Source organism: Moschus berezovskii, chromosome 2, assembly GCF_049115385.1.
Source record: "Moschus berezovskii isolate FMDL1 chromosome 2, NW_MosBer_1.0, whole genome shotgun sequence".
In the NCBI taxonomy this organism is placed as follows: domain Eukaryota; kingdom Metazoa; phylum Chordata; class Mammalia; order Artiodactyla; family Moschidae; genus Moschus; species Moschus berezovskii.
Window position 1 is genome coordinate 83,955,180 of NC_142461.1, and position 15,362 is coordinate 83,970,541.

At 38.8% G+C, this 15,362-nt stretch overlaps 1 protein-coding gene across 2 annotated transcripts in view; it reads left to right on the forward strand.

The window, feature by feature from the left end:
- The first annotated feature begins 3,415 nt into the window (after positions 1 to 3,415).
- Positions 3,416 to 15,362, forward strand: part of KYNU (kynureninase) — a 118,656-nt gene continuing 106,709 nt past the window's right edge. For both annotated transcript variants that reach the window (XM_055397943.2, XM_088829176.1), the window contains exons 1-2: positions 3,416 to 3,548; positions 13,243 to 13,434. In XM_055397943.2, coding sequence (XP_055253918.1) covers positions 13,266 to 13,434 — 169 coding nt within the window. In that variant the 5' untranslated portion in view covers positions 3,416 to 3,548; positions 13,243 to 13,265. The remainder of the gene's footprint in view (positions 3,549 to 13,242; positions 13,435 to 15,362) is intronic.

A 15,362-nucleotide genomic window follows, 5' to 3' on the forward strand; every position in this document is an offset into this window, starting at 1 on the left:
TGGGAGGAGAAGGAGACGATAGAGGATAACAGGTGGATGGCATCACCAACTAAATGGACAGGAGTTTGAGCAAGATCTGGGAGATGGTGAAGGACAGGGAAGGCTGGTGTGCTTTAGTTCATAGGGTCGCAAAGAGTTGGACACAACTGAGCAACTGAGCAACAACATCCTGAACTCCTACAATCATTTTTTGGGGTAGCATATTCTGCTATACTTCCACACATGAGTTTGAGATTACAGTTTTTTATCAGTTCATCCTCCCTGGCCTCCAAGGTTCTCTTTTATTTCTACAGTTCAGTTCAGTTCAGTCTCTCATTCGTGTCCAACTCTTTGTGACCCCATGGACTGCAGCACGCCAGGCCTCCCTGTCCATCACCAACTCCCAGAGTTTACTCAAACTCATGTCCATTGAGTCGGTGATGCCATCCAACCGTCTCATCCTCTGTTGTCCCCTTCTCCTCCTGCCTTCAATCTTTCCCAGCATCATGGTCTTTTCCAATGAGTCAGTTCTTCACATCAGATGGCCAAAGGATTAGAGCTTCAGTTTCAGCATCAGTCCTTCCAATGAATATTCAGGACTGATTACCTTTAGGATGTATTAGTTGGATCTCTTTGCAGTCCAGGGACTCTCAAGAGTCTTCTCCAACACCACAGTTCAAAAGCATCAATTCTTTTGTGCTCAGTTTTCTTTATAGTCCAACTCTCACATCCATACATGACTACTGGAAAAACTATAGCTTTGGACTAGACAGACTTTGTTGGCAAAGTAATGTCTCTGCTTTTTAATATGCTGTCTAGGTTGGTCATGTTTTATTTCTACAGATCACTTCTAATAGCTGGAGCTGAACAGACCACTAGTCAGCATCTTTGTCTTCAATCTCATACTCATTTTTACTTATTGAACATTTAGCATAAGAGTTTCATAGTTGGATTCTATACCCTGGGATTCTTACAGGAATAGTGTGCCACACTGAATTTAATTTGATTAATAATAACCACAAGCTCTCACTGAAATATACTCTATGTCAGGCACTGGCCCAGTCTTAATGAATAAGCCCTGAAGAGTAAAGATAAAGTTCACAGTTTAAGAATTAGCTTTTGAGAGAAGGGAATTTCTGTCATATTCCAAATCATGAATTTTGATGGAAAGAACTGAATCAACTTCTGAAAAAAAAAATTCAACAGATATTTTCTTAGCTTCATTCATGGGCAATCTCAGAGGAGGATAAAATCAAATTCTCTGCTTTTCAGAAACATGTTGTAGGTGAGATGTCATACATGGAAATTAGTAGACAGCTCTGAATCGGTACAATAGTTTAACCTGGCAACATGTTTCTTCTTTCAGTTTCCAAGAAGGAAGAAATATAAGCTCACTCTGTTCTCTCTTTTCCCTTTACAGCTGGCTCTGCAGTGGATCTTGCATTCACCACTCCCCCACAACTTGTTTTCTCACAACCTGTTTATATTTTTAGGTGCTTATGGGAATATTCCCTGGAGAAGGCAATGGTAATCTACTCCAATATTCTTCCCAAGATAATCCCATGGACAGAGGAATCTGGAGGGCCACAGTGGTCACAAAGAGTAAGACATGATGCAGTGACTAAACAACAATGTGAATATTATAAAGATTTTATATTGAAAAACCATTATATCACCAGGTACAAAGAATATGCTTAATAATTTTAAAAAATAAATGAAGGGAACATTTTTTTTAAAGACAGATTTATAAAATATAAGATATAGGTTGATAGAGTAGACTCCAAGTGAGTTCTTTAAAAGTGGCTATGCTAAACACTAGTTTTTAAGACAATATTTTGATGGAATGGTCTTTAACATTATCAAAAGACTTTAGAAGAAGTGTGAAAGCAAGACACTTAATCTCTACTTTTGTATGTATCTATATCTGTCTCCTGTAGTTAAAGGAGTATAATTCTACCAAAAATGACAGACTTCAGACTCAATTCCTAGATATTGGAACATGGCAAATTATCTAACATTCTTACAGTACAAGGAATAACTGAAATAGAAAAAAAATACAAAATTTTAGATACTCTGGATTCAAAGTTTTATTCTTCCAACTTAAAAAATTAAGACATTCCTCTTACACTATAGTATTATTTTAGATGAGATTCATGGGATGACACATATTTTCTTTTCACTGTACAATTACTTGTACAGAAGTAATTTTGTATGTATCTCCATTTCTTGGATACTGGAGGGTAATACTTTTGTTCTGGATCTTTTTTATTTTTTTAAAGGATGCGTTACTTATTAACTTGTGTGTCTTGGTACACTGGCTTTCTACAAGCATTGTTTTCTATATCTCTCAGTAATCTCAGTAAATAAAAGTGATTTAATTATTTCGCTGCAGTCTCTATCTTTGGTCTTAATTCTGAAACATTTTGCTCATGGTTTTTAATATCTAAAAGAATATACAATAAAAGCCCCAAGCTTGGGAATAAACACAAAGAGATAATGAAGGTAGAATAATAGATAGCCCACAAGCTTAAAGGAATAATTTTCATTTACAATTTCCTAAGCTAGTTTCTCTTGCCTAGAAAATCCCATGGATGGAGGAGCCTGGTGGGCTGCAGTCCGTGGGGTCGCTAAGGGTTGGACACGACTGAGCGACTTCACTTTCACTTTCACACATTGGAGAAGGAAATGGGAACCCACTCCAGTGTTCTTGCCTGGAGAATCCCAGGGACGGGGGACCCTGGTGGGCTTCTGTCTATGGGGTCACACTGAGTAGGACACGACTGAAGTGACGCAGCAGCAGCAAGCTAGTTTCCACATGATCTTCTAACACTGACTCTTTTTCTTCCTTGATTGTTTTGTTAACCATCTAGACTGATGATTTAGGACTTTTTTAAATGCACCTATTAGGCAATAAAGTATATCCTAGAATTGAGGGCCAATATTAAACTTTCAACTAAAATGTTAATTCATTAAGTGTCAAACTCTGTTTTCAGACCAGAAACTCACAATGCTTTTGACAGTGAGGCACTACCTCAAAATCCAAGTTTTCTGGATTACCTCCAGATTTAGGAAATAACTTTTCTCCAGTCCTTAGCGTGTTTCATAGCCCAAAGCAAGAAGGAATATGAATTTGGGGATTTAGTTCCTGGACAAGCTGGTTCAGCTCACACACAAAAGAGGATAATCCATTTACTCTGCAAGAGTATTACAGGATGTGGTTGGTTTACATTCCCAAAGATCTTAGTGAACAAGAAAGTGTTTACCTAAGTCTAAAAGGCAGAGCTTCATAGGGGACAGTGCCCTAAGCAGAGTCCCTAGTGTTTGAAATACAGAGTAGGAGCAGCATTTTGTTTAGATGTCTGTCAGTGACTGGTGATTTACCGTCAGAATACATAAGAGTGGGAAGAACTAAAATTAGTTCACAAATTCCCCATAGGGCGGAGTCTAAGCAGAAGTGCTTTGACTTTCTCACTCAGAAGTCTTGCCTATATTTGTAAGCTATTCTTGAGAGGTTTCACTTTGTTGAAGAGAGACACTGGGAGCTGTGGACACCACTGGAATCCTAATTGGTAAGTTCTGAGATATTGATATACTCTACACAAATATACATTCAGTGATTTTTTTTAAAGGGATATTCTCTCTGCTGGAATTCCTGTCATAATGCTTTAGCAGTTTCTTCTACTAGATTCTTCTCTTTCTTTTTTTTTCCTCCAAATTATTTTCATAAAAATGGTGCAGCACTCTAAGTGTCTTTACCATTAAAGACCCTTTATCCCTGTGGGTTAAATGAAGTTATTAAAATATAAACATATAGTATAAAAGTATCAAAGTCAATAGTACCCTGCGATTCATCTACTATAAGATAGTTATAGATGAATAAGTTAATCTTGGTGTGGTGTGGATACTCTCTTAGTCGTGTCCAACTTTTTTGCGACTCTATGGACTGTAGCCTGCCAGGCTCCTCTGCCCAGGGAATTCTCTAGGCAAGAATACTGGAGTGGATTGCCATTTCTTGAGTTTAAATGGTAAGATTAGATGAAAATTCAGATCCTGAAGTAAGCTTTTTAGATCCTGTAGTAAGCTTTTTAGATCCTGTGCTTTCTGGGGACTCTTGTCTGATGTTGCTATTAATTATGTTTAATTTTATTTAGAGAAGTGAAAATGTCTATTTCTTGAATAAGGTTTCTTCCCCTTTCATTTTGTGAAATATTTGCCTAAGAATGGAAAGTTGAAATATTTTTTTCTATATAGTTAAAATAGTTTACTTCTTTCCTGTTTATATTTTGAGAAGGGAGAGGTATTTTTTAGGTAGTAATATTGGACCAAACGCCTTGAATTTATTAATGTGAAACAGTATGTGATTCATATAAGCTTAGATATAAAGTGTGCAGCTGTGTCAGTGATGTCTCTTCATTCCTCAAACAACTATACATTTAAAGAGCATTGTTCTGTGCACATATATTAAATAATACTCTCTTTCTCAAGCTACACACTTTCTTTATAATTTGCTTTGCCAGGTTCTAAACTTCGAACTCATGTGAATAATTTGCTCATTTCAGGAATGAAATCTGAAACTGTGTAAAGATTAACCACTGGGTGAGGTGAAAGTCCCTGTCATGTCTGACTGTTTGTGACCCCATGGACTAAACAGTTCATGGGATTCTCCAAGCCAGTATACTGGAGTGGGTAGCCGTTCCCTCTCCAGGGGATCTTCCCAACCCAGGGATAGACTATCACTTATTTAACTATTTAATTTACTTGTTAATTTATTTAGCTATTTAACCTGAGAATCTGTGGGTAACTAGGAGATCTTGAATTCCATGATTCCACAAAAATGTTTTTATAACTATAGAATTTTCTTCTTTAAAATTTTAGTCTTTTTATAAAGAAATTTACTTATTTGATCCTAATTTATGATCTTGAAGTAGAATTAAAGATAGTTTTATATAAATCGCAGCATGGAAATTTTAGGTGACTTGCCTAAGACCATCTGTGTACATAACCACTTTTTAAATAAAACTAGCACTAAATATATGAAATATAAAATTTGGAAGTTTTAAATTTGGCTTGAATTGCTTTATTTCAATATCAGAGCTCGTCAATTTACCTTAAAATGGTAAACCTAAACGAGGCATAACATTCTGGTTTGTGAAGTGCTAACTGACTTGGTGGCAAGGTAAGTGCAGAATTTAGCAGGAATCATTCATGATGAGTTAATAAATTGCTTTCTTAGAGTGAGGGTACTGTGAATTGTATTTACTCCTGTTGGGGGCTGTTGGCAGGATGGCACCCAGGGTGCTCTTCTGGAAAGAGTATTTCACCATCAAGTATCTTACTACCGGGGCAGGTGAGGTTTTGATACTCAGGCTGTGACAGGTCTAGAAGCAGGCCTGGACTTCACCCTTGCCCTCACTAGGACTGAAAGGATTGATTAAAAAGAGTAGATGGATTTATAGCCTGTGGAGCTTTGCAGAGTGAGTACAGGGGTTAAAAGAAAGAAAGAAAGGGAATGAGCCAAAGAAACACTGCAAAAGAATAAAAAATTAGATGGAAGAAATGAAAGGTTCAAGTCTGTGTCAGGATTCTCTGCGTATTCCACCCACGTGCCCTGTCAAAGACAAGTACCGCTTGACTCAGTTCCTCGGGCAAAGTGCTGTCCCAAATTGTGAGCTCTGTTATCTTTCTCTTTCATTTTTGTTTCTACTCTATTGATTCCAGAGTTTGCTCTCAAAATAGGGAAAAACGACTCTAATCCCTCAGAATTGGTACAGGGATTAAACAGGAAGCAAATATAAAGAGGCCCATGATTTAATATGAATATCTTTTTTGTTAAACAAAGAAAGTCAAATTTTACAGAGGATATAACAAGAGAAAATGAATATATGTTTGTTTAGGTAACCCATTAGAGTTTAGAGTCAGCCCTGATGAACTCACAAAGTGCTGACTCTCCAAAGGAAATCACGAATATAAGGCAAGCTCTCTTAATTCGGAATCCCACTGAAAAAAATCTTTTTAAAATCACTTCCCCATGGTTAAAATGAGAAGGGTATTCCTAAAGTAACAGTCATTAATCCTGTCAAATAATTCACCAAACTATTTTGTGCGTCTTATTCAATTGCCAGTTTAAGGGATTCAGTTCAGTTCAGTCGCTCAGTCGTGTCCGACTCTCCGCGACCCCATGAATCACAGCGCGCCAGTCCTCCCTGTCCATCACCAACTCCCGGAGTACACTCAAAATCATGTCCACAGAGTCGGTGATGCCATCCAGCCATCTCATTCTCGGTCGTCCCCTTCTCCTCCCACCCCCAACCTTTCCCAGCATCAGAGTCTTTTCCAGTGAGTCAACTCGTCGCATGAGGTGGCCAAAGTATTGCAGTTTCAGCTTTAGCATCAGTCCCTCCAATGAACATCCAGGATTGATCTCCCTTAGAATGGACTGGTTGGATCTCCTTGCAGTATAAGGGACTCTCAAGAGTCTTCTTAAAGGCACTGCTAAGGCATGGGATGGCTGCAAAGATAAATTACATGAGATTCAGTCCCCCGACTCAAATATAGTTCAGATGTCCTTTTCATTATAGGGGACTGGAATGCAAAAGTAGGAAGTCAAGAAACACCTGGAGTAACTGGCAAATTTGGCCTTGGAGCACGGAATGAAGCAGGGCAAAGGCTAATAGAGTTTTGTCAAGAGAATGCACTGGTCATAGCAAACACCCTCTTCCAACAGCACAAGAGAAGACTCTACACATGGACATCACCAGATGGTCAACACCGAAATCAGATTGATTATATTCTTTGCAACCAAAGATGGAGAAGCTGTATACAGTTAGCGAAAACAAGACCAGGAGCTGACTGTGGCTCCGATCATGAACTCCTTATTGCGAAGTTCAGACTTAAATTGAAGAAAGTAGGGAAAACCACTAGACCATTCAGATATGACCTCAATCAAATCCCTTATGACTATACAGTGGAAGTGAGAAATAGATTTAAGGGACTAGATCTGATTGATAGAGTGCCTGATGAACTCTGGACGGAGGTTCGTGACATTGTACAGGAGACAGGGACCAAGACCATCCCCAGGGAAAAGAAATGCAAAAGAGCGAAATGGCTGTCTGAGGAGGCCTTACAAATAGCTGTGAAAAGAAGAGAGGCGAAAAGCAAAGGAGAAAAGGAAAGATATAAGCATCTGAATGCAGAGTTCCAAAGAATAGCAAGGACAGATAAGAAAGACTTCCTCAGTGATCAATGCAAAGAAATAGAGGAAAACAACAGAACAGGAAAAACAAGAGAGCTCTTCAAGAAAATTAGAGATTCCAAGGGAACATTTCATGCAAAGATGGGCTCGATAAAGGACAGAAATGGTATGGACCTAACAGAAGCAGAAGATATTAAGAAGAGGTGGCAGGAATACACAGAAGAACTGTACAAAAAAGATCTTCACGACCAAGATAGTCACGATAACGTGATCACTGACCTAGAGCCAGACATCTTGGAATGTGAAGTCAAGTGGGCCTTAGAAAGCATCACTACGGACAAAGCTAGTGGAGGTGATGGAATTCCAGTTGAGCTATTTCAAGTCTTGAAAGATGATGCTGTGAAAGTGCTGCACTCAATATGCCAGCAGATTTGGAAAACTCAGCAATGGCCACAGGACTGGAAGAGGTCAGTCTTCATTCCAATCCCAAAGAAAGGGAATGCCAAAGAATGCTCAAACTACCGCACAATTGCACTCATCTCACACGCTAGTAAAGTCATGCTCAAAATTCTCCAAGCCAGGCTTCAGCAGTATGTAAACCGTGAACTCCCAGATGTTCAAGCAGGTTTTAGAAAAGGCAGAGGCACCAGAGATCAAATTGCCAACATCCGCTGGATCATGGAGAAAGCAAGAGAGTTTCAGAAAAACATCTATTTCTGCTTTATTGACTATGCCAAAGCCTTTGACTGTGTCGATCACAATAAACTGTGGAACATTCTGAAAGAGATGGGAATCCCAGACCACCTGACCTGCCCTTGAGAAACCTGTATGTAGGTCAGGAAGCAACTGTTAGAACTGGACATGGAACAACAGACTGGTTCCAAATAGGAAAAGGTGTACGTCAAGGTTGTATGTTGTCACCTTGCTTATTTAACTTATATGCAGAGTACATCATGAGGAACGCTGGGCTGGAAGAAGCACAAGCTGGAATCAAGATTGCCGGGAGAAATATCAATAACCTCAGATATGCAGATGACACTACCCTTATGGCAGAAAGTGAAGAGGAACTCAAAAGCCTCTTGATGAAAGTAAAAGAGGAGAGTGAAAAGGTTGGCTTGAAGCTCAACATTCAGAAAACAAAGATCATGGTATCTGGTCCCATCACTTCATGGGAAATAGATGGAAAAACAGTGGAAACAGTGTCAGACTTTGTTTTATTGGGCTCCAAAATCACTGCAGATGCTGATTGCAGCCATGAAATTAAAAGACGCTTGCTCCTTGGAAGGAAAGTTATGACTAACCTTGATAGTATATTAAAAACCAGAGACATTACTTTGCCAACCAAGGTCCATCTAGTCAAGGCAATGGTTTTTCCCGTGGTCATGTATGGATGTGAGAGTTGGACTGTGAAGAAGGCTGACCGCCGAAGAATCGATGCTTTTGAACTGTGGTGTTGGAGAAGACTCTTGAGAGTCCCTTATACTGCAAGGAGATCCAACCAGTCCATTCTAGAGGAGATCAATCCTGGATGTTCATTGGAGGGACTGATGCTAAAGCTGAAACTCCAATACTTTGGCCACCTCATGCGACGAGTTGACTCACTGGAAAAGACTCTGATGCTGGGAAAGGTTGGGGGCGGGAGGAGAAGGGGACGACGGAGAATGAGATGGCTGGATGGCATCACCGACTCTGTGGACATGAGTTTGAGTAAACTCCGGGAGTTGGTGATGGACAGGGAGGCCTGGCGTGCTGTGATTCATGGGGTCGCGGAGAGTCGGACACGACTGAGCGACTGAACTGAACTGAACTGAACAATAGGCCAGCAATTCAATCAAACTATTGTAAGTAGCGAGCTTGTAGTAAAGATGCACTCGGAAGACAGAAAAACAGCTCATGGGATTCTTGGAACATTCAAGAAGCTAACCTCCCAGGCCTTGTAAATGACTTCCTGATTGGCTTATATTGTCACCTTTTCAGGAGCCATAGCTATTTATCTCTTGCCATCCATGTAACTAAGTGATTCTTACTTGCCTTTGAAGTCACTTCATGTTTTAATAATCAGTGGTTCAGTTTGACTCTGAAAAAATGAGTCACTCAAGACAATACTCCTTCCAAACCCTACCATTTTATTGCTTCTCTCTCTTAAATTTGTGCTTGCTTCTAACTGAATAAATAGCTATATCTCACAGCTCAGATTCCTGAAAGAATCGAATTATATGCTCAGCTAAACACCATCAGGACTGTTGGGCTAGAGCTTTTATGAGCAAGTCACTCACAGACCATTGATAAAATAGTGCATTGTCTTTAGTGCACCAAGTGTCCAGCAAAAGCCTGATCTACTATTAGGCAATTGATAATGTCAAACAGTAGTGCTATTTAAAAGGCAGGTTCCTTCATCAGAAAAGTAAAGCTAGAAATGCAGATAAAATCAAGTTGTAGGCATGCATGCATGTTTTTCCCATATATACATATGTATCTAAATAACTACAGTAACTAACAGAATGTATTATTTTAAGAGGTGTGCTCACAAGTGTTACAGGTATTCAGAGGGAAAAAAAAAAAACTACTTTTAGCTCAGATAACATGACAGAACTCATGAAAAACAATGATATCTGAGCTAGGACTAGAAGAGTGACCAGGATTTGAATATGTAAAAGGAAAAGTAGTATATTTTAGGCAAAGGGGATGATAAAAATCATAGAGATAGAACATTTCATGAAGATGACAAATAATTTAATATGGAATCCATCCATCCATCCTACCATCATGCGCTCAGTCATGTCTGACTCTTTGCAATGTTATGGACTGTAACCCTCCAGGCTCCTCAGTCCATGGGATTTTTCCAGGCAAGAATACTGAGTGGATTGGGATCTTCCCGACCCATGGATAGAACCCACAACTTCTGCATCTTCTGCATTGCAGGTGGATTCTTTACACCTTGAACCATCGAGGAAGCCCTAAAGTGTGTGTAAGCATGTGCTCAGTTGTGTCCAACTCCTTGCAACTCCATGGACTTTAACCCACCAGGCTCCTCTGTTCTTGGAATTTTCCAGGCTAGAATACTAGAATGGGTTGCTATGCACTCCTGTAGGTGAAGTTCCTGACCCAGGGATTGAACCTGTGTCCCTTGCTTGCATCTCCTGCATTAGCAGGCAGATTTTTTACTACTGTGCCACCTGGGAAGCTCCAATTTAGTATGGTCAGGTATTAAAAGAACCAAAAACATTAATAACAAAATCAATTAACATTCTTATAAGAGCATGGATCAAAGCAGTTGAAAACTACTATGAGCACCAAAGCTAAAAAACATACACATTTAAAGCTCAGTATTCTTACCTTTGAATATAAAGGATGGCTCATCAGGGGAGACCACTGGCAACTGAGAAAGGAAGAGTTCAAATAAATAAGCAGGAGAATTTAAGTACAGAATACAGGAGGTGTGTCTACTTAGCTGGCATTGTGAAACATTCAGCTATGCAACTCTTAATTGTCTAACACTGTGTGTTGGTTGGGGTGGAAGGAGATAGAGTGAGGAATAGGAGAAAGATGATTGAACTGCGATCTCTGTTAGTTTCCATTGGTCCATAAGAGTTCTAACCCCTAAGTACTGTCTATGAGTTGAAAAGTATTAAACTTATATCTCATGATTCAATTTTCCCATGAGCTACAGACTCAAACATCCAATACTTGACATTTTTACCTGGGAGTCTTAATAATCATCTCAAACTTAACATGTCCTAAACATAACTCTGATTTTCCTCCTGAATTTGTTTCTTTCCCAGGTATTTCTTATTTCATCACTTTGAATATATTCACTCAGAACCCAAAGCTAAAGGTCGCTCCCTTTCTTGTCCTCACCAGAGATAATTTCTTTACTTTTCTCTCCAAAATATACCATAAATCCACACACTTCTTCTTTTCCCCTCACCACAATTAATTTACTATCATTTTTCCCCTGAAGTACTAAAATAATCTCTTTTTCATCTTATAACTCATCAAAAGCAGAAAAATGAGTTTTATTTAAAGTTATATCACTCTGCTATTCAAGATGCTCCAACGGTTTCCCACTAAACATAGAAAAACAGCCAAACTCCTTTCTGGCCTTCAGAGTCATCATGATAAACTATCACCTCCCCCTCTCTTACATTATAGTCTTCCCTTCTCTCTGCTTCCATGAGTTGAACAACCCAAACCTGTCTACATGTCAGGACTTTGCACATTTCATCATCTTCCAGATCTAGGTCTTCTTCATATATCTGACTTCCTAACAGGATTCAGAAATTCTCCTATGTCCTTACCTTGACCCACTCCCTAAGGTAGCAATTCCATGCCCCAGTGACTGTATCCCATTCTTTACTATCTCTACTCATAGCTTTTGAAACTATCTAAAGTTATATTATTTTCTTCCCTTCTTGCACTAAAATTTGAACTCAACAAAAGTCACTATTTATATACTTTGTTAGATGCTGCTGTTTTATAGTACTTGGAGCGATAGTACAGGTGCTCAATAAATATCTGTTGAAAGAGTACAAAAATGGAATACTGTATACATGGGGTCAACAACAGTATAAGTATTTAAAAAAACTAGCTTGAGAAAATTTCTTGACACCCACCAGTATCTAATCTCAGAGAGTGTTCTAGCAGGCTCCTAGCTGTGTGTGTTAAATTAGATGCCAACCCCTCAGGCCACAGTTTAAACATAAGCAGCTGAGCCTCCTTGACTAAGTCTAAGCATAATTGGCTGCCTTTGAGACAGGCCCTGGGACAGGTAAGTCTGAGCACTCAAGCCCATTAAGAGCTATTACTCAGGCTTCCTACTCTTTTGTGTCTTGGGACTTCAGCCCTATGGGTTTTCACAATTTTATGTTTTGGGGGCTTATCTCTTAAATACATGTCTTAAAATTTGAAGTATCTGATGTGGGAGCAAAACCCTTTGTGCCTTAGGGAGAAGCCCCAGCCTTTGCTTCCCTTCAGAAGGTGGGTCACCACACAGGCAAGAGGGGGTGTTAAGGCCAGACAATATCCTAGCCTCTGCTACTCACTTCAGTGTGGTTTTCTCTTTGATTTTCCAATGTGTAGTTGATGCTCAGCCAGTCTTTACGTTTTTGGTTCAAAGGACATTGTTCCATATGTGGCTGTAGACTCTGTGTCTATCAGTATATACCTGCACTGCCATCTTGACCTGGAAGCCTGTACAATTCTTGCTCAATTGAAAAAAAGAAAGAAAAAAAAAACTGAAATTTGGGGAAATATAAGTATTTTTTAAAAAGAAATAGAAATCTCCATTGCTGTTTATCCCTTTCAGAAATTTAAGTTTTCTTTCCAAAAATGCAGGAAGTGTTAGATGATGATTAAATGAAGCAGGATGTGGTTTCAAGTAACACCAGAGGTCCACGCTTTGTTCAAGAACGATCTATATTCTTGTAAAAGAGAAGTGTTTCATAATCAGCAGTTCGTAGATCTCTTTGGTCTTCATATGGGGAAAAAAAATCACTAACATTATTTAAAGTATTCAAATATTTTTCATTGATATTGTTTTTATTCACAGTAAATAATTTGCTAGGGTTCTATTGTATATATGTCTCTATTTTTAAAACTATGATACAAGAATTACTAGGGATGGGAGAATTGAGGAGAGCTAGAGAAAAAGAAGATGAGCTCAGCAGAGCACTGCTCTTCTACACTTTCCACAAAAGTCACAAAAGCCTCTTTACTCTCACCTCCTAGTAAGTAAGATGTCTAAAAACAAGATGCTGACATTATATATGTTTGAAAATCATTAATTTGTACCATTTCTCAGAAAATAAAAATGGAAAGAGCTAACATTTATTGAAAGTTGACCTTGTCTTAAGCATCATTACCTAATTCAGCTTTTCAAATGCCTAAGTTATTATAGTTTTCATTACATAAGAAAAACTCAGGCATGGGTTTGAATTCCAATTGTTAATTATATCATTTGTGAGGTTGGAAAGACTAGAAACAGTTAAAAAAAAAAGTGTTTTACCTAAAAGGCTAATTTTCTACTGAAGAAAAATGACGGTGGCTTGATTATTTTTAACTTTTTTTCAAAGGTATTTTTAGAGGAGAACTTGTAATGGAGCCTTCACCTCTTGAGTTACCAGCTGATACATTGTGGCGCATCGCATCTGAACTTAGATGTCACCCAACAGATGAGAGAGTTGCTCTCCGCCTTGATGAGGAAGATGAGCTGAGGCACTTCAGGGAGTGTTTTTATATTCCCAAAATGCAGGATCTGCCTCCAAGTAAGAACACTGGAAAAGGTTTTACTTTCCTTAATCAATTTATTATTATATTTTCTACTGAATGTGTTTATCACAAATCTTTGAAAAGCATTGTTCTGTTACATAATAGAGCCATTACAATCGTGTCTGCAAACAGCAGATTCCTGGTGGCATTAAATCCACCTGTCAGCCTAATTTAGTCACAGATCCTATATGTTTCCTCTCCTCTGCTGAAAAGAAAAATACTTACAGTGTTCTTATATTGTCATCTAGTTCTCTGAACAATAGAATGCCTGATTGAAAATTATAGCAAATTTACTTGTTCTCTTACTCAGAGCTCAAAACAATTCCTTTTCAATACAGTATTAGAATATCTTTTATGTTCTGGTATCTAGTTCATGACAGCACATTAGTCTAAGAGGGGATATTATTCTGGAACTTGGATATATTAGGAGGGGTATTACATAGATATCGAACTCCGTGTACTGTGGCACGTATCAGTTCAGTTCAGTTCAGTCGCTCATTCGTGTCCGACTCTTTGCAACCCCATGAATCACAGCACGCCAGGCCTCCCTGTCCATCACCAACTCCCGGAGTTCACTCAAACTCATGTCCATCGAGTCGGTGATGCCATCCAGCAATCTCATTCTCTGTCGTCCCCTTCTCCTCCTGCCCCCAATCCCTCCCAGCATCAGAGTCTTTTCCAGTGAGTCAACTCGTCGCATGAGGTGGCCAAAGTATTGGAGTTTCAGCTTTAGCATCAGTCCTTCCAAAGAGACTTACTTAATAAATAAATAAAATAAATCCCTAAGAAATGCATACTGCTTTTTAAAAACTTAATACTGAATCTGTTCTTGTTTTGGAAGATGTTCTGTTTAAAAAAAGAAACTGACTCTTATATTTGGAGGATGTTCTGTTTAAAAAAATAAAGGTAACAGGTTAAAAAAAATGAAACAATAGTTCTGTATTTGGCTTTGCTTCATTTTATGTCAATGAAAAAGGCTACCAGTTTGAATGGAACTGATCTACCAAAATGGATTTCACATACTTTATAATTCAGTCTAATTTCCTTTTTTCTTCAAATTAAGTGTGGCAGATACAATTCTGGATATTGTAATCTAAGAGCATTACCTAATATGATTTTAAAATGAGAATTTTTTAAAAAGTGCACTTTGCTTTGAAACTTAAGGGATAAAAAGGAATATTAATGTGTGAAAATGATAAAATTAAGTCCAGGAATATTCTATCATGATGGGAAGGCAAGGGCATGGTAGTATACAGAACATAGTGTGGAAGTCCTTGAAAATTACAAGGACCCACTTAAGACACGTTAGATGGGATGACCCTGTTGTCCCAACACACTCTCCAGCCTCTGGGCTACCTGGGGCTTTAATGAGCCCCTAGATGAGGGTTGCTTCCCTGGTGGTTCAGAAGGTAAAACATCTGCCTTCAGTGCGGGAGACCTGGGTTGGATCCCTGGGTTGGGAAGATTCCCCAGAGAAGGAAATGGCAACCAGCTCCAGTATTCTTGCCTGGAGAATCCCATGGAAGGAGGAGCCTGGTAGGCTATAGTCCACAGAGTCTCAAAGAGTCGGACATGACTGAGCTATTTCACTTTCACTTTCTTTGACTTAGATGAGGGATGACAGCAGAACCCCGGAGTGCCACAGAATTTATGATTGCCCTCCACACACAACAGAACTATGAATTGGGAATCAAGGCTCTAAAATTTTATGATATTCTAATTTTCTCATGATTAAAAAAAATATTTTGTTCCTTTTCATGAAGGATAAGAAAAACAGACACAACAAAGTAGGCAAGCAACAAAGCCTTTCCAGTGAGGGTAGATAATAGTATCAGAGACAAGGAAGAATAGAAAAAGAAAATGGCTAGTGGTACATGGTAGCTGCAGCCTGGGCCGAGATTTCTTGGAAAATAATGCTAAATAA